This window comes from Triticum urartu, chromosome 6A, assembly GCF_056163025.1.
Source record: "Triticum urartu cultivar PI428250 chromosome 6A, HENAU_Tu73, whole genome shotgun sequence".
Lineage (NCBI taxonomy): Eukaryota > Viridiplantae > Streptophyta > Magnoliopsida > Poales > Poaceae > Triticum > Triticum urartu.
The window spans coordinates 200,753,278-200,773,112 of NC_141878.1; the positions used below are offsets into that span (position 1 = coordinate 200,753,278).

The following is a 19,835-nucleotide window of genomic DNA, read 5'->3' on the forward strand; positions in this document are numbered from 1 at the left end:
TTCCGCCTCCCTGCATGGGCAAGTCCGGGCGCGCCTTGGGCCCGGGGGCTACTGTCGGCGTTCTGGTAACGGGGGTCCCCAGACTTTCCTGCCTGCGGCCTGCGGCGTGGCTCAAAGGGGGGCCCAGCATGGCCCATCTTCACCAATACAAACCCAAGACCCTCGCGAGGGGCCAAGCCTGGGCGGATGACGCGGAGCTTCCTCAGGCGCGGTCTCGTCAGGCTCGCTCACGAGGAGGCGGAGAGATCAAGGCGGGGTACCTCACGAGGTGCCCGTGATGTAAGCCATGACGACCGGGGGCGCCAGGTGGGTGCCAGCCCGCGCAGCGTCCTCCCTTCCTCTTTGGTGCAAAGGGGGCAAGGGCGCAGCCGCGGAGTACCGAGGCATCAGGCAAAGGTTGCCATTTCGGTGCAACGAGACCAAGACCAGGAGGACTACGAGACGGAGGTCACCGTGGAGCCCAAGACGGCGTCATCACCAGAGCTTTGCGCAGGCGAAGACTACTTTTGTCAGGATAGTTGATACTAGCTGTCCCCCTTCAAATTAGCCCGCCATTGTTGGCTCCCTTCCCGCTCGATATTTGGGAAGAGGACCAGGGCCTCTATAAATAGGACCAGCCACCCACAGAGCAAGAGAGGCAAGCAGGGAAGAGAGAGAGAGAAGATCAGAAAGAGAGAGAGAGAGAAAGGTGACTGAGCTCCTCCCAGCAGTTCATCACCCCGGTCAAGGACAGACCCTCGCGAGGCTGTTCTTCCTTGTATTGTTCATCATCATCAGCCCAAGAGGCAATCCACCACACCACACACTGGAGTAGGGTATTACACCACAACGGTGGCCCGAACCAGTATAAACCCTGTGTCTCTTGTGTTGTTCATTCCTTAGTTCAGTTCCTAGCAAGGCGGAGGGGTGCAGGTAGGTAGGAGGCGAAATCTCTACGCGCACCCCAGTGTTCGAACCTCAAGGGTCTGCCGGAACCTGAAATCCGACAGACATGGCCCCCAATTTACATGTTCCGCACTAGGGGGCACGTAAAACTACATGTCTTTCTACATTGGTCGCAACTAGGGGAGGGGACATTTTGTTTTCTTGGTCGCAACGGGGGGAGGAGGGGGGCACCTTTTTGTTTTGTCGGAGTGGGAGCCGTCGAGAGACACGGGGGCCTATTTGCATATCCCACACTAGGCACGGAACTACATGTTTTCTCTAACTTGGTCGCAACACCGACTACCCTACGTTTTTGTCGAATGGGGTGGCATCGAGAGACATGGGGCCCAGTTGCATGTACCACAGCAGGCACGCAACTGCATGTCTTCTAGCTGGGTTGCATCCTGAGTTCCATTTTTTGTTGGTTGCCGCAGGGGCGGCTTCTAGTTTTTTGGTCCCAACTCGGGGAGGGGGGTACCCAATGTTTTTGTCGAATGGGGTGGCGTCAAGAGACATGGGGCCCAGTTGCATGTCCCACACCAGGCATTCAACTGCATGTCTTCTAGCTTGGTTGTAACTAGAGGGCTTTTGTCTTGTCGGTGGGCGCGGCGTCGAGAGACATGGGGGGGGGGCAGTTGCATGTCCCAGACCAGGCACGCAATTGCATGTCTTCTAGCTTGGTCGCAACTAGAGGGATTTTTTCTTGTTGGAAGGGCGCGGCGTCGAGAGACATGGGGCCCCAGTTGCATCTCCCACACTAGGCACGCAACTGCATGCCTTCTAGCTGGGTTGCAACTTGACTCTCATTTTTTGTTGGTTGCCGGAGGGGCAGCTTCTAGTTTTCTGGTCCCAACTCTGGGAGGGGGGCGAGTACCCAATGTTTTGTCGAATGGGGCGGCGTCAAGACACCAGGCACGCAACTGCATGTCTTCTAGCTTTGGTCACAACTAGAGGGATTTTTTCTTATCGGAAGGGTATGGCGTCGAAGAGACATGGGGACCGAATTGCATCCCCCACACTAGGACACGCAACTGCATGTCTTCTAGCTTGGTCGCAACTAGAGGGATATTTTCTTTTTGTCAGAAGGGTGCAGCGTCGAGAGACATGGGGGCCCTAGTTGCATCTCCCACACTATGCATGCAACTACATGTCTTATAGCTTGGTCGCAACTTGACTTCCATTTTGTTGTTTTTGTCTAAAGGGCAGCTTCTATTTTTGTTGGTCGCGTCTTGGGGGGGGGGGGGATACACTTTTTGTTTTGTCCGGAAGGGCGCGGCGCCGAGAGACATGGGGCCCCAGTTGCATGTCCCACAGTAGGCACGCAACTGCATGTCTTCTAGCTGGGTTACAATCTTTGACTTCCATTTTTTGTTGGTTGCTGGAGGGGTGGCTTCTAGTTTTCTGGTCCCAACTCGGGGGGAGGGAGGGTACGCAACTGCATGTCTTCTATCTTGGTCGCAACTAGAGGGCTTTTTGTCTTGTCGGTGGGCGCGGCGTCGAGAGACATGGGGGGGGGCCCAGTTGCATGCCCCAGACCAGGCACGCAATTGCATGTCTTCTAGCTTGGTCGCAACTAGAGAGGATTTTTTTCTTGTTGGAAGGGCGCGGCGTCGAGATACATAGGGCCCAGTTGCATGTCCCACACCAGGCACGCAACCGCATGTCTTCTAGTTGGTCGCAACTAGAGCATTTTTTTCTTGTCGGAAGGGCGCGGCTTCGAGAGACATGGGACCCCAATTGCATCTCCCACACTAGGCACGCAACTGCATTTATTCTAGCTTGGTCGCAACTAGAGGGATTTTTTCTTATCGGAAGGGCGCGGCGTCAAAGAGACACGGGGCCAGAGTTGCATCTCCCACACTAGGACACACAACTGCATGTCTTCTAGCTTGGTTGCAACTTGACTTCCATTTTTTGTTGGTTGCCAGAGGGGCGGCTTCTAGTTTTCTGGTCCCAACTCGGGGAGGGGGGCATGTCCCCCAATTTTTTGTTGAATGGGGCAGCGTCAATAGACATGAGGGGCCTAGTTGCATGTCCCACACCAGGCATGCAACTGCATGTCTTCTAGCTTGGTCGCAACTAGAGGGATTTTTTCTTGTCGGAAGGGCCCGAGTTGCATCTCCCACACCAGGACACACAACTGCACGTCTTCTAGCTTGGTCACAACTTTGACTTTTTCCATTTTTTTGTGCTTTGTCGGAGGGGCGGCTTCTAGTTTTTAGGTTGGTAACTCGGGGGGTGAGGGTACCTTTTTGTTTTGTTGAATGGGGCGGGGTCGAGACATCGGGCCTAGTTGCATGTCCCACACCAGGCACGCAACTGCATGTCTTCTAGTTTGTTCGCAACTAGGAGGGGCTTTGTTTTGTCGGAGGGGGCGTCGTCAAGAGACATGGGTCCCAGTTGCATGTCCCACACCAGGCATGCAACTTCATGTCTTCTAGCTTGGTCGCAACTAGGAGGGATTTTTTTGTCTTTGTCAGTGGGCGCGACATCGAGAGAAATGGGGTCCTAGTTGCATGTCCCATAGTAGGCACGCAACTACATGTCTTCTAGCTGGGTCCCCACTTGACTTCCATTTTTTGTTGCTTGTCGGAGGGGCGGCTTCTAGTTTTCTGGTCCCAACTCGGGGAGAGGGGGTACCCAACTTTTTGTCGAATGGGGCGGCGTCAAGAGACATGCGACCCAGTTGCATGACCCAGTTGCAACTGCGTGTCTTCTAGCTTGGTCGCAACTAGAGGGCTTTTGTCTTGTCGGTGGGCGCGGTGTCAAGAGACATGGGGGGCTCAGTTGCATGTCCCCAGACAGGCACACAATTGCATATCTTTCTAGCTTGGTCGCAACTAGAGGGCTTTTTGTTTTGTCGGTGGGCGTGGCGTCGAGAGACACAGGGGAGGCCCAGTTGCATGTCCCAGACCAGGCACGCAATTGCATATCTTCTAGCTTGGTCGCAACTAGAGGCCTTTTTGTCTTGTTGGTGGGCGCGGCGTCGAGAGACACGGGGGGGGGGGGGGGCAGTTGCATGTCCCAGACCAGGCACGCAATTGCATGTCTTCTAGCTTGGTCGCAACTAGAGGGATTCTTTATTGTTGGAAGGGCGCGATGTCGAGATACATGGCGCCCCAGTGTCATCTCCCACACTAGGCACGCAACTGCATGCGTTCTATCTGGTTTGCAACTTGACTTCCATTTTTTGTTGGTTGCCAGAGGGGCGGCTTCTAGTTTTCTAGACCCAAATTTTTGTTGAATGGGGGGGGGGCAGTTGCATGTCCCAGACCAGGCACGCAATTGCATGTCTTCTAGCTTGGTCACAACTAGAGGGATTTTTTCTTGTCGGAAGGGCACGGCGTCGAAGAGACACGGGGCCCGAGTTGCATCTCCCACACTAGGACACACAACTGCATGTCTTCTAGCTTGGTCGCAACTTTGACTTTTTCCATTTTTTTTGTGCTTTGTCGGAGGGGCGGCTTCTAGTTTTTAGGTTGCAACTCCGGGGGGGTGAGGGTACCTTTTGTTTTGTCGAATGGGGCGGCGTCGAGACATTGGGCCTAGTTGCATGTCCCACACCAGGTATGCAATTGCATGTCTTCTAGTTTGTTCGCAACAAGGGGGGCTTTGTTTTGTCGGAGGGGGCGGCGTTAAGAGACATGGGGCCCTAGTTGCATGTCCCACAGTAGGCACGCAACTGCATGTCTTCTTGCTTGGTCGCAACTGGGAGGGACCTTGTTTTGTTAGAGGGGGCGGTGTCAAGAGACATGGGGACCAGTTGCATGCCCCACACTAGGCACACAACTGCATGTCTTCTAGTTTTGGTCACAACTAGGAGTGGCCTTGTTTTGTCGGAGGGGGCGGCGTCAAGAGACATGGGGATTAGTTGCATGTCCCCACACCAGGCACGCAACTGCATGTCTTCTAGTTTGTTCACAACTAGGGAGGGGCTCTGTTTTGTCGAGGGGGCGGCGTCAAGAGACATGGGGACCAGTTGCATGTACCACACCAGGCACGCAACTGCATGTCTTCTAGCTTTGGTCGCAACTAGGGGGGCTTTGTTTTGTCGGAGGGGCGCGGCGTCAAGAGACATGGGGAGCCCAGTTGCATGTCCCACACCAAGGATGCAATTGCATGTTTTCTAGCTTGGTTGCAACTAGGGGGGAGAGGGGACTTTTGTTTTGTCGGAGCGAGCGGCGTCGAGAGAGATTGGGGGCAAGTTGCATGTCCCATACTAGGCACGCAACTGCATGTCTTGTAACTTGGTTGCAACTAGGGGGGCATTTGTTTTGTCGAAAGGGAACGACGTCAAGATACATGGGGCCTAGTTGCATGTCCCGCACTAGGGCAGCATTGAGCGACATGGGACCCAGTTTGCATGCCCAACTATACTCATGCAACCGCATGTCTTTCTAGCATGGTCGGAACTTAGTGTCTTCCAACTTAGTTGCAATTAGGGGACTTTGTTTTTACCGGAGAGGGTGACAATAAGAGAGGGCAACAACTAGTCATGCAATTGCAAACATTGTCCCCCGGAGTATAACTACATGTTCTTTTACAAACATTTTTTTTCTCAAACTACACTTTTTTTGCTTGGTCGGAAGGGGGCAACTCCACCCGTGAATCCTCTACCCTCACTATGTGTCATACGAGCACCATAACACCGCCATTTTCCACCACGCTCACAAACACAAATCAAGCATGCTCTACCCTCACTGTGTAGAGGATTTATGAAAAAATAATATTCATATACATTTGTTTACTTTCTTCTTTTTGCATTTTTTGTTTTCCCAAGGATTTGAGAAAAAGATATATTTTTTTGTATCTTATTCTAACAACGGAGCTCATTTTCTCAAAAAGAAAAGGAGCATATTAAGGAAGAAGAGTTACTTGTCCAGATCCTCGGACACATTTTTTTAATACTTTTTGTGTAGGAAAGGAGTTTTTTCGAAATGGAGGCAAAAGATTTGTCGTATCGATTAATTAAGCAGAGATAATTGCCCAACAAATCAACGGAAAATAGTGACTACACACGGTGTGCTGCTGTTTTCTATTTTCTTTTTCTTTTTTTCTTTAAGTCTCCAGAATGTGGACCCAGGCTCTACTTCTTTCTAGAGGTCACCCAACGGCACATAGACACAGAGAGAGAACGGGAAAGGAAGGAAGCCGCATCACGGGGGCGGTCACATCCAAGGTTTCCGGGGCGGAAGTCGCCAGCGACGAGATGCTCGTCGACGCCTGCAGCGAGATGCTCGGCGGCGCCCCTCCAGAGTTCGTGCGCCTCGTTGATGAGGTGAGCTACGGCCCCTTTTCCGCTCTCTCCGCTCCACCCACACAAATCGCCCCCCGTTTGCGTGTACGCAAGGCGAAATCGAGCTGCGGATGTCCATTTTCTGCAGTATAGAATTCATAATTTGTTGAAGAATCACGATTCCGTGAGGGAATTTCAAGTGTAGAAGAGGGATTTTGGTGTGTTTTCGTGCAGCGGCATGGGGGGGGGGGACTAGCGTGGTCGGCCATGAGGTGAAATGGGCGCCGGTGGTGCTGCCCGACGAGAGGGTGTCAGGGGCAGCGTGGTTGTCTTCTCCATTGTTCTCCAGCGGCACCCCGGCCAGCGCCACGCCCGGTCAACAGGATGTGGAACTTAGTAGGACTATGTCTGAATTTTATTATGTGCTCTATGAGAGCGTCAGTCTAATTCTGTTCACTGTCAGAAGGCATTCTGTTTGTTTGTGTTTTTTCTGAACTTAACATGTGGGAGCTGCTCAGATACAACGACAACTAATCAATTTAGAGAGCGGGAACACGAATCATGGACAGATATGTATGCATGTTTTTGCAGTTTGCTGCTTGTTTTTTAGTTTTGCAATCTTGATATGCGGCGTCAAGTATAGTCCCCTTGCAGAATTTGCCAACTGGAATTTGGAGCGAATGATTCCTGTACTTGAACAATGTTTGTGCACTCTGTTGCCTGAAAATTCAGAGTTTCTGTACTTGAACATGTTTTTATTTGTACTTATGTTTTGAACAAGATATATCTACGATTCACAAGTAAATGATGGCACCAGAACTGCTAGTATATAGCAGAATTTAGCAGTTTTGTAGTCCCCTCGCTGATTTCATGCAAACTGGAATATGTTTTTGCGTCTTGTCCCCTGGCTGAATTTGCTAACTGGAATATGTTGTGTCTAGTCCCCTTTTGTCTAGTCATTCAGTGATTTGTGAGCATGGGAGGGATTTTGTATTTTGTTGAGATTGCGTCTTAGGAGAATGTACGCACCTAAGAACGTTTTACAATTTTAGGTCTGCACAATTTCTTGCAAACATCCGCCCTGAGTTTACAAGCAAAACATTCAGACGGATCAAACCATTTTTTTGTGAAAGAAATGCAGCATGCTCTAAGATGGCAGGTGTCTTTTTTGGGTAATTTTTTGTTGCTGTTTCAAACCAAAAAAAGATACTATTTGTGATTCTCTTTCTGCTACTTGCAACTCTTTTTGAGAAATCAAGTATATATTAGGCCATATTCCTCTTTGAGGACAATGCTCGGTTTATTTTCCTATGCGTAAATTCCTCTTAACCAATTCTAAACCATATCCCGACTCTGTATCTTATTTTGTTAGCTAAGTGGCACAGTAAAGTTTTTGAGAGGGAATCCAGTGATCATTTTTATTTTTATTTTTTGTCTTTTTTGCGTGTAAATCCACTTTTGTGATCTATATTTTTTAAATTAATGTGCCTCTTTTTTTATGGAGCAGTGTCTGATGGATGCCCGCAAGAAGATTGAACACGAGATCGAAAGTAAAGCCAAGGCGTCCTTGAAAGAAGGGTTAGGTCAAGAGCTTAAAACTGTACGCACTCGAAATCTCATCATCTTTTTTTTATTTGTTTTGATTTAACCCCTTTTTTTGTACATTTTGTTATGAATCTCATCATCATTTTTTTGGGCATGAAGTTTGTGGAGATGGAGTATATGGTGTGAATATAGATTCTGGGATGGAGTTTGTGGATATGACCATTTTTTTGGGCATGTTTTTGGTTGCTTTAGTCGTACTTGGTTGCCACTGATGTATTTTTTCAATTATTTTTGGCCTGCTTGTACCAAGTATTTTTTCCTATGCCTGTTTGAATTTTTTTTCCTGAGGCATTTGGCATACTGAGATAGTTGATTTTTTGTTTTGAGCCAATGTGTGTGTTCTACACCAAGCTGGGCCAGTGTTGTGTTATACATAGTTCTGTTTCTAGGCAATTCTAGCCATACTCCATTCCCTCACAGAAATCTGAGCTGAGCTAGTACTTGCGACGGAGGGACACGTGGGCGGGCGGCAACAACCAATGTGGGGTATGCGTGCGTGCGTGCTTCCGCGTGGCGCGACGAGCATTGTGGTTGGGATCGGATGTCCACACCGCGAACGAGGCTGTGACTTTGAGCACCTGCTAGTTGTCCTTCTTTTTCCTCACACACGAAAAAAGAAACCTGCTACTTTTATTAAGTATTTTGTTTTTGCCTAACTGCATCTCACTTAGCAGCACCTTTCTCAAGCCTGCACTACTAACCGAATCAATCATAATCGCTGTGTTTTTCACTTTCCCTTATCTGAATTTAGACTCCAAGATCATAATCCTTGTCTCTGATGCATAACTTTTTTGAACGATTTTGGTGCAGTATTTTTTTCTTTTAGCTAACTACACAGTAAAGTTTTGAGAGGGAATCAAGTGATCATTTATCTTTCTCTTATTTGTGTTTGTGTTAAATCCACTTTTTCTTTTTAGCTAACTGCCTCTTTTTTGTTAAATGCAATCACCCATTTTTGTATGCTTTTTGCAATGTCTACTGCTTGGTTTTTCGTTAAGCATTAGCAAACAAGGGAAGTTACCCTGCAACATATGTGTGTTGTTTTTGCTATTTATCTTTTTTTGGCCTAGAGTATGTTTGCAAAAGATACATGTTACTATGCAACACTAATGTATAATATGCATTTTTTTGTGAACACAGCCACACCCAGGTACATATATTGAAGATGAAGAAGGGAACCCTGGTAGTGATAGGAATGAAGAAGGGAGACATCAGTGTGTGGAAGATACTGATTTAGATGAGAGAGGCTATGATGTCGAGATCACTGACACTGAAGCATCAGACGATTTGCTGTATGAAGAAGTTCTGACGGTGGTGTGTAACTCTTTATATACAAATACACACTTTTTCTTTTTCCAAGGTTATTAGTTCATATAGGAAGTTTTTAACTAGGCAACACATGTTGAAAGAGAGGCTATGATTATTTTCTTTTTTTGATGTTTAAAAAAATAGCTAACGAATGATTTGTGTTGCCTCTTTATTTTCTTTGGCAATAAGCTGATGAACGAAGATATGTCTGACGACCAGATCATCCGTTGTTTCCTGGTTGTGGCATTATCAACATTCCTCTGCCCGACATCAAACACTAAACCAAGCACCAAATATATGGGAGCTCTAGTTAATGTGGAGCAACTCAAGCAACTAAATTGGTGCAGGTTTGTTCATGATTGGGAGTTGATGTATATAAAGAAATACCAAAAGGAAAAGCTGAAGTAGAACCGAACAATCATGACTCTAGGAGGATTTATATACCACCTAGCAGTATGTCACTCTTTTTTTTTCAAATCCAACGTGTTATTTTTATGTGATTAAGCCATTTTTTGTGTTTGTTTTATCTTTGTTGGTGTAGTCCTATATCATCTAATCTAATTCTTTTTCTGGTTTTTTGGTTTTTTGTAACTTTTTAATGTTCTTTTCTTTTTCTCGTTCTCTTGAACTTACATTCCTAACTCCATTTTTTTCATTTTTGAACCACAGCAATTTTGATGCAATACAAAAGGAGGAGGATAGATGCCCAATCAAGCAGCGAACCACATGATCCCTGTTCAATCAAGCACAAGAAGCCTTTGGAATCTCTTTTGAAGGTACAGAATGTGCTTTTTTTCTTTTTCGTAATGCAAGTTGATTTTCAAAAAGATTCGTCTAACATAGTTTTTTGCTTTTTGTGTTTGCATTCTTTTCCTGCAACAGGCTGATGAAAAAATCCCCTCAAAACAGGGTGAAGAAAAGGATGAAGTCCACACTCTAGATAATCAACAAGAGAAAAGCAGCAGCCTCAACTACATGCTTATTGGAGAAGCAAAAGAGAACCACGTTCAAAATGTAGCAGAGAGTGCCAAGGAAGACATCCCAACAGAGCTCATTCAGTCCAAAATAATTTTCATGGAATCAAAGCAAACAACATTTTCTGGTTTTCAAAACACATCAATTCAGGAATTGGTACACAAATTTTATTTTTCTTCATGTCAGCAGTGGCATTCATAGACATGCTTACACTCTCTAGTTGTCAATTTTTTTGCCTTCTTCTATGTGTTTTAACTGTGTCTTTTTTCTTTGTTTTTTGTTTGTTTACTTGAAAACAGGACCTGCACAGGAAAAATTTTAGGGGGTGCCCGGATAACCTGAGCATAGACATTAATGTAAAAGCGCAACCAGAGAGTGGTACGCATGTCTTCTATTTTTTTATGCTCTCTATTTTATAAAAACTGAAGCATAGACATTAATGTACCAGCACAATCAGAGGTCTCCTTTTCTTGTGTGTGTGTGTGTTACCGAAATGCTTTATTTGTTTTCAGGGACACATACAGATGAGGTTTTTGCAAGAGGATATAAAATCATTAGCGACTTTCTAGACAAGGCAAGAGAAAAATATTTCTTCGCCGATGATAGCACCCCCTCATTCAGGATCTCTGAAGATGTGGATGAATGTGGAAATATAATCAAAGAACATGAATTGTGGAGGCCTGTATGGATGAAGGATGAGTGTTACAAAAAAAAGATAGAGGCTAGTTTTTCAATATCTTTTTTTCATCCACAAGTGGTTTCTCCTGTCAACATAAATGCCATATTTTCAATGCACATAACATTTTTTCTTTTTCTCATAAACAGGCAACGAAGTTGAAGATCACCAAAAACTTCAAGGAAGTACAGCCAGAAGAAGTTGACATTTGTGTGCAAGGGAATACAAACTTGAAGGTATTCTCCCCCCCATCTGTTCAAATTTTTCCTATAAACCCAGGCTATTTTTTTACTTCTTTTGTTCTCTCTCTGTGTTTTTGTTACTTGGTTTTTGCGACATGCAACACAGAAACAGGGAAGCAGTAGTTCAAACTACAAGCTAAGCATTCACTGCGCCCAAAGGGAAGTACAAAGAAGTTTGATGTGTGAGACGCCACAACCCCCAAAACCAGTTGAGGAGATTGTTGATTTGGTCAGTTTCGCAAAAAACTTTATTGTCTTGTAGTAGTTTATCACAAATAGGCTTTTTTCTCCAAGCATTTCCAGGGTTGACTTTTTCCTTCCTTTTTTCTTTTTTATTCACCCTATGTGGCACAGACAACACCTGAAGTTCAAATGTCAACTGGGTGGAATCACATGCAAACTTGCTACTCACCATGCAAAAATAATAACGAGTACACATCCGAGACTCCCCCACTCAAAATGAAGAAGGTAGTCCTGAAATAGCAGATTTCTTATCAAATACAAGCATGTATTCTTTTTTCGTACTAAAACAATCCTTTTCATATGCACTTTTTTGTGTGTTTGGTTCTATTTTTATGTTTCCCCCAGGACTACTCCATGGTTCCAATAATAGGAAAAAGGTTATTTGCAGAGGAGGAAAGCTGTCAACAAGAATCCAGTGGCAGCAAAAGGAATCCAGTACAACTAATGGAAGAAAAAACTGTAAGAAGCCATTTTTTATTTTTTAAGTGCTCTCTGTTTGTTAATCGTTCTTTTCTTTTTTTGAAATTCTTTCTAATTATGCATCTAACATTTTTATTTTTTCTTGCCCTTTTTGTGTCATATGTATAGTCAGGACAACTCAAAATTCATGGAGAAAACATGTTTAGGCAAGAGCGCAGCACATTGGTCAACATAACTGATGATTTTTACAACACAAATCTCTCGTTAGGAAGGCCAAGCAGTTTCCGTGGAAAAGAAAATGCACCACCAAAGAGGATTGTCCAAGCAAGCAGGTACCGTAGCTCACCGTACGACTGCAGCGAAAGGGGCCCAATAATGCCACACGAGAGAAAGATGTATGAGAACATAACATCCCTGGCCAATGTTGAAGGATCGTGAGTTTTTTCTCAGATGCACTATTTCTTTTTTGCAAAATGTTTTTCTTGCCTTATACTCACTGTAAAGACTTTTTGTGCGTAAGCTAACCTGCAAGCTGACATGTTTTCCTTTTGTTCTATATGTACAGCAAACTTGCAGTTTTGATTGACAAAACCATTGCCACATTTGGACAGTTGGGTAACTCGATGAAAATAGGTGGCCGGGTCCAGGCCTATGTCATAAATGTGTACTGTAGGCACCTATTTAATGAAAATCATCCTAGGAACTCACTCAAGCACTATTTCTTCCACACTGCATTTGCAAGCAAATGAAACCCAACCTTTTTTCTCTCTGTTTGTTTTTTATGATTTCCCTTGTTTTTATTTTTTCTGTCATCGTACTTACCTACCTTTCAAAATTTTCATCATTCAACAACTTAAAAGGAATATTTCCTGGGCAAATGGAAAAATGATGAGGCAAGAATTTGGTGGAGGAAGAAACTGATTACGAGTTTCATTGGAGCTGGAAAAGCACATAATCTTTCGATGTCAGACAAGGTTTTTTGTCAAACTTCCTCTTTTCATTTTTCGACAACACAAGTTCAGCTATAATTTCGTTTAGTGTTTTTTCCTTATTTCAATATACACCAACTTGTTGTCTATATTTTCCCTTTTTCTGCATCAACTCCAAAATGGATGTACACAAGTTGTACTTTCCAACACTACACGAAGAACATTACTTTCTGTTCATCGTTGACATCAAGGGTCACATGTTTTATTTTCTAGATTCTTTCTACGATGAGAAGAGCTCATATCATATGAACATAAAAAAGAAGATTGTAAGTACAAGGGTTTTAAATACTGTTTTTTTGTTTTTGTGATAATTATATTTTGTCTGCAAGTTTTTCCTGCAAACATCAATAAATGTTTATTTTTTATATTTGAGGCAGATCTCAAGCTTTATATGCACTTGGTACGAAGCTCGGCTCCAGCCAATGGATTTCAATGCATTCCCTGCTGTTTACCCTAAAGTCCCTCAACAAGATAACGAGTATGAAACCAAACATCTACGCTTTTATTTTCCCTGACTTCCTTTTGCTTTGTTGTAACTTTTTAATACGTTTTTTGTGATTTTTGTTCACAAACACCTGTACCTTTTTTGTGTGTATGTCTTTTTTCAGTACTGATTGTGGCATTTTCACTATGAAACTAATGGGATGGTGCCCAAGGAATCCAACCCCTATAGTTTTTTCACCAAAAGATGTCCCAGATGCAAGGATCCGATATGCTGTTGATCTCATGTTCAGCCACTACAACACTTTGGATGACGAGAAGAAGCGTGTGAAGGAGTTCCGCCTATAGGTTAACCCCATATGCAATTTTCTGGTTTTTTCAGATTCCTTTGCTTTATGTTTGTGACAGGATTTTATTAAGTTTCCCCTTTGTGTTCTTATCCTTCCGTGCAGACATGAAAAAGTGCTGACAGCTCCTAAAAGACACCACTCATAGATGATAAGAGGAGCTGTATCAAGAGTCATATCAGCAAAATCAAAGGAAAGAGGAGCTACATCAAACACATAGTTAGCAATTGTTAAACATTTTCGAGATGTTTTTCTATTTTTTGTATGAACAGAGAATGTAGACCCTTCTTGTTGCTGTAGACATATATATGCCCCCTCTATTTTTTTGTTTGGTTGGGAAACATGTGCTCCCGAAGGTACTTCTCCCCTAGTTTGTTCTTTCTCACTCGGTAATTTGGTGAAACACAGGAACTATAACAGTGTTTTTCCTCATGTGTTTATGTTTGCACCTTTTTTCCAAAATTTTGCTTAAATGAATTTTCATGTTTCCCGTGTGGCATCAATACTTTTTCTGGTGTTTTCCATCTGATGGAGAGGGCCAAGGAGATGACGACACAAAGGTCACCCTCTCTTTTTGTATCTTTTTCGTACTCATTTTAATGCACATCAGTCATCTTTAAGTTTCTAGATCTCTATATTTTTAGGTTCAGATCCACCTAAAATCTTTGCTCATGTTTGAGTTTTTCCTGTATCATTTTACTCCTGCACTCATTTTTTGCTTACAAACATATTAAAGTATGAAGTCATCTTTCAGAATCCCAGCTAGGGTAGCAAGTTTTGTTCATACAATTTTCAGTTTTACTGCATTTTGTCATTTTACTAATAAAGATCATATAGCAGGCACCAAAAACTTATGAACTTAAGGAGGAGAAACAATGCCCATTTGGATTTTTCTCATCATGCAAGGAAACACTCATAAAGATCAAGACCAATAGCAACAAGGTAATTTATCCACATTGTTTCCCATCATTTGCGCAGCAACAGAGTTTTCAGTTCATAAGCAAAAAAAAGAGGAAGAGAAACATGCAACAATTTTTATCTTCTCTCCTTATAATGTACTTATTGTTAAAGAACTTTCAACTCTTTTTTTCTTCAAGATGCACCAGTAGTATCTTTTCGTGCGCTCCGCTTCTCGCCTGTTTTTTGCTTCCCTCCTGTTTGTTTTTTGCTAGACATCCCCTTTGAGGCACTAGGCGCACTAGTAGTATCCTTCTGTGCACTCCGTTTGTCACCTGCTTTTGTCCCCCCTCCTGTTTGATTCTTCCTACCACTATCCTTTGAAGCACCAGGGACTCCTATGACAACAATATTTTTTCTTAGTTTTTTAGGTACAAACAAATGACAGCAGCAGAGTGATGAGATTTTAAGCAGTAGTCCTTTTAAAGTGCGAGGATTGAGGCAAACCTATTGGTTGCTCGCCGACTGTAGTCTTCTTGTGAAATTGGGACCTGGGGATGTGTTTGTTTGTGCACGGAGCCAAAACATGGTCATGCTGACCACAATGGCTGCAACCAATTTGTTGTTTTGCTTGTAGTTTCTCCAAAAATGTCTTGTAATGCTCTTGTGGACGCCCCTTCGGAACAATAACATCAGGATCCTTTAGACTTTCCCCGTACCCATCAGGGTGCGGTGTGACCATAGTAGGGGCTAGAGCTCTATCAACATGCTTATCTTGCATTTTTTGCTGCTCCTCTGCCAAACTCATCTCATCTAGCTTTGCCTCAATCCTCACACTTTCACCAACCACATACATATATTTTTCATTGGATGACGCAGCATCCGAAGCCATTTCATTCAGTCTGCTAGACAGCAACATGTATCTAAGGTGATGGTCCCCTGCTGTTAGCTCCTCAGGGACGCCGTACCTGAGTTTTCTAATGTCTTTTCTTTGCTTGGGTCTCCATCTGTCAATGTAGTACTTCTCAGGTAGCACTGGCAAGTTGAGGTGTGTTAATACCCTAAGTATATGGCTGCACACAACGCCATCTTTTTCAAACTTTCCACAAATGCAAGCAAAATCCTCTCTGTGCATATCAACAATGACAACATATCTCCGGATTCTAAAATCTTTCTCAGCGAGCATCCTTGTCTTGTACACCTCGTACCTTGTGTTTTTCTCAACCTCCTCCACATGCAACTGGCTTGCAAACTTTATAACTTTCTGAAATTTGTAGAATATCGCTCTGTTGTACTTCTCTGCAGCCTGCAATTCTAGTTCAGTGCCCAGCCAGTAGGTTGGCTTTGTTGTTCTGGTAATAGAGTCTTGTTCCTTCTCATTCTCCTGCATCGCTTTCAATATCCGCTCATACTCACGCAAAAAGGTAATCACACTGAATGTTGAGCCTACGTTGTCCTTGAATATGGCATTTGTCCCTTCAGTCCGGGCAGTCGAGTGGATGAAAGGGAAGAAGCTTTTCTTGAAATAGACTGGGACAAACAACTTCCTGTACTTCCACATGTACCTGAAGTACTTGACATTCTCTACTCCATACTTCTGCGTCATTGGTGGCCACAACGTCTCAAACTCTACCTCTTTCAAGCAGTTATGCATGATGTCGCTGAAGTCAGCATACAAGTCTGGTTGTGTTGAAAAGGTTCTCACACATCTTTCCCGAACCTTTTTCATTATGTGGAACAGACAACACCTGTGAACAACACCCTTGAAAACAGCAGGAACCGCGGTCTTCAGCGCCACATCTTGGTCAGTAATGACCGTGAGAGGAGCTTTTCGACGCATGAAGTCCAGAAATGTGTCGAAAAGCCATTCAAATGTGTCCACCGTCTCATTGTGTACTATAGCACAAGCAAACAAGGAGTTGAGCCCGTGTCCAGTGATGCCAACAAACGGTGCAAATGGCATATTGTATCGGTTTGTCTTGTATGTCATGTCAAAACTCAAACAATCACCATACAGCTCATACATTTTTCTCGAGTAGCCATCCGCCCAGAATATGCACAACACCTTGTTGATGTCCTCGTCAGCAACTTTGAATGCATAATAGAAATTTGGATCTTCCTTTTGTTTGTTCCTAAAGTACTCAAGGACCTGCAGCATATCTCCCTTGCCATTCTCTCTGTTTATTGCCGTCCTCACATTGCTAACATATTTCTTAGTGTATGGTGCATCACCCCCTCGCAGGTAAGAAAGAATGGCCATAATCTTCCTAGTGGGCATTTGTACAGAGTTAAATGTCCTGATAAACAACTTCTCTTCCTCTGTCATCTTCTTGTGCGATCTGAGATACTTGCTCTCGTTTGGAGGGCTAAGGGTGTGGTTGTGCTCCAGGTCAACAACCGTGACAACCCATTTGTCTCCTTTTAGTGTTGCAATCATTTTAGCCTGGCACCCGGTTATTTGTATGAAGTTTTTCCTCTTCCTTTTTGCCTTCTCGGGCGGGAGAATCCCTGTTTTTTCTTGCTTCTTGAGCTGCCTCTGTTTTTTCTTTTCTTCAAGCACATCCTCGCCAACAACTTCACCCGAGCGGTTGCACCTGTAAGTGTAACGGGACACTGTCTTGCCACCAGGTTTAGTTGCATGGTAGTTGCCTGCTTTCTTGATTGCAAAACCACAAATGGCTGCATACTCATTGTAGAATGCATGGGCAACATCACAAGAATCAAAGACCATGCCCACATATGGCACATGGTGGCTCCGTACTTCTTGGCTGCAAGTCTGAGCCTGAGCCGCACAAATACTGTCACTTTCTATGAACATGAGTATGTCCTCCTGTGATAGGTGTTCAACATTTTCTTGTTGCACTGGCTCGCCTTCCTGTTGATCATCACAATCACAGACATTCTTGTTTTTTCCATGTGCGTCTATTTGTTTACCATTGTCTGAAACATCATCGAAGCTCATGCCATCCGTGAAACTAGGACCATGGCTGGAGCCAGCAGCTGCTGAATCATCCCCCAAACCACCATCAAGACTCATGTCCTCAGGGAAACTAGGTCCATGGCTTGAACCAGCAGCAACTTCATCATCCAAGTCATCCTCACCTTCATCAAAGTCAAAATCACCATCATCGCTGTCTTGTTCTTTGTATCTAGGTTGGTAGCTGCAACCTTGGTGCCCTTCAGCTGTGTTGCCATCCCAGCTCCAGCTAGGGAAACCTTCTGCCCCCACATCTACATTTTCTGCTTGCTGCCTCCCTGTTGGCTGGCCCCCCTCATCTTGTCCATGCAAACGCCCATACCGCTCAGTTATCATGTATGTGTCATTCTGTATCAGCAACAACAAGAATAAGAGAGTAAGCATTTTTTTGTTATTTTTTCTGTCACACATGGGGGAAAGGGCAGTCGGATATGTACATATGTAAATGAAATCATACCTCACAAAACCCCCTGCCACCAGAATCTTGTTGTTAACCAGAATGTTGAGATCCACCAATACCAGCCTGTGAGCACAAACATGTTATGTAGTTTATATTTTACTTGTTGACATTTTCAACATTTTTTGTTTCCACTATACATGTCAAAGTCAACAATATAAAGGCACTTATAGTACCTCTTGATCAGCAGCCATCAACAATTGTGTGTGGCTCATGTAACCACTTCCAAGGAAATTCATTTCCTGCATTTATTTTCACCTTTTTGCATGTTAGAATTTGGTAATAGTATAAGTTACTTTCTTTTCTCTTTTTATCTTCTTCCGAGTTATAAGTATCTGCAACATAGCAGAAGAACAAGTTTTTTCATGAAAGCACGTACATGTGTTGCAAAAGGACTTGAAGATGTTTGAAATGCCAGTCGCGTCCCAGCTTGTTGCTGTTGCACATATTGGGCACCAACGTATGGCTGCTGCACATAGAGAGTAATGTTCTAAGTTCTTTTCTTTTTTTGATGCCACCCAAAAAAATGATGTATTTTTTCTTTCACAATCTAATGGTTTTGTTCTTTTAAAAAAACATCGATCCTTACATGAACCGATGTTACTGGATCAACTGGGACTGGTCCATGACTGATTGGAGTTCCTTGTGCCATAGTTTCACCCGGCACCTACAAAATGAAGAGAGAATCATTAATTATGAGGTATACATTTTCTATCTTCTGTAGTTAGCAAACAAGATGTTACATATACTGCACATTTCCATCTTTCTATATAGATCCAGAGGGGGCAGGGGCATGTATGCTTTTATATGCTTCTTCTTATACAACCCACTGTAGCAGATCTTGAAAAAAAGTTCAGTTTTCACTGTATTTGTACTGGGGTAATCATGGGACACTACTTGTTCAGGGGAGGGGCATCTATAAGAATTTGCTGAATTTTTACAACTAGGTAATTCTGTTTTTTTGCCCTGAAACATGAAAATCAAAACAACTCATATACATGTTTCTGTAGGGAGCTGTACAGCATCAATTTCCATGACATATGTTTTCTTGTCTCATGCAAAGAACCATGTTCATTAGTTTATCATATTCAAAAAGTGTCAACAACAATAGCAAATTTTCAACTTCTCTATCCAAAACAAGCATACAACCTTTTCTCTGTCCACAAACTTCTCTATCCTGAACTATATGTGTGTTGGACATACACAAAAATAGCAGCATGGAAATTATTATCCTTTATGTCATCAAACCACTGAATACCCATGCTTCTAAAATACTACATGCATCTAATATACTACATGCTTCTAATATTATACAATTTTCTTCTTCATTTTTTTCTTCAGAGAAACTTTGAACAACATGTGAGACAAAGATGGACTTTTCCTCCCATGAAGTTATCTCAGAGACAAACCTGCGTGCCCATCAGGAATTTTCCATACTGCTCCAAGATTGCTGCAGAAAAACAAAGGGAGAATAAGAAATCAGAAGGTTTTCATCCAAAAAGAAGAAAGGGAACAAGATCAGGAAAATTGAAAAAGAAAGGAGCTGCAGATGGATCCATGGACGCACAAACTCACCCTGGTGAGTTTGTTTCCCTTTGTCCCTGTTCTTATCTTCATCATCTGCTTCTTTCATGTCCAAGAACAGCCGCCACCTACACTAGGGTTGGGTAGGGGAGGTAGGGACGGGGAGGAAGGAGGGGAAAGGTGGGAGGGGTGAGGACTGGCGTGTTCTCTCAGGGTGGGAGGGTGGGGGTTCAGGGTTTTGACAGAGGAGCAAAAGTTTTCCCGTCTTTTAGCTATACATGGGCTTTATGGGTTTGTTTTTGGTGTGTCCAGGGATGGGGACACAGGTACAACAGGCCTGACAAACAGCAAAAACCCAGCAGAAAGCCCATACAACAGTAGCAGCTTGTTGGTCCAGCCTCAATGCGACAAACAAAGTGAGAAGCCCAGCCCAAAGTAACAAACAAACAAACAGGAGGAAAATGAAATAAGCCCAGGTGCTAAGCCGTTTCAACCCAATAGAAACAGAGGTACTTAACAGGCCTAATCTGCATGCGATGACGTCAGCCGACTGAGACCTAGACACTCCCTTAGA

At 43.8% G+C, this 19,835-nt stretch overlaps 3 protein-coding genes across 3 annotated transcripts; 1 reads left to right on the top strand and 2 right to left on the bottom strand.

Annotated features, from left to right (window-relative positions):
- The first annotated feature begins 10,048 nt into the window (after positions 1-10,048).
- LOC147964746 (uncharacterized) lies at positions 10,049-13,407 on the top strand. Its single transcript, XM_087531287.1, has 13 exons — positions 10,049-10,204; positions 10,348-10,426; positions 10,573-10,769; positions 10,874-10,960; positions 11,079-11,195; positions 11,321-11,434; positions 11,555-11,668; positions 11,798-12,063; positions 12,195-12,366; positions 12,490-12,603; positions 12,753-12,884; positions 12,996-13,096; positions 13,227-13,407. Exons 1-13 carry the CDS (start codon positions 10,049-10,051, stop codon positions 13,405-13,407), a joined length of 1,830 nt encoding a protein of 609 aa, XP_087387413.1.
- A 1,091-nt stretch (positions 13,408-14,498) lies between these two features.
- LOC147964747 (protein FAR1-RELATED SEQUENCE 5-like) lies at positions 14,499-17,616 on the bottom strand. Its single transcript, XM_087531285.1, has 2 exons — positions 14,811-17,616; positions 14,499-14,701 (listed from the first exon to the last, which is right to left on the bottom strand). Exons 1-2 carry the CDS (start codon positions 17,614-17,616, stop codon positions 14,499-14,501), a joined length of 3,009 nt encoding a protein of 1,002 aa, XP_087387411.1.
- A 154-nt stretch (positions 17,617-17,770) lies between these two features.
- On the bottom strand, positions 17,771-19,370 carry LOC125516761 (uncharacterized). Its single transcript, XM_087530142.1, has 6 exons — positions 19,313-19,370; positions 19,147-19,187; positions 18,327-18,404; positions 18,093-18,206; positions 17,914-17,979; positions 17,771-17,803 (listed from the first exon to the last, which is right to left on the bottom strand). The coding sequence occupies exons 1-6, from the start codon at positions 19,368-19,370 to the stop codon at positions 17,771-17,773; spliced, it is 390 nt and encodes a 129-aa protein (XP_087386268.1).
- Between the last annotated feature and the right edge of the window lie 465 nt (positions 19,371-19,835).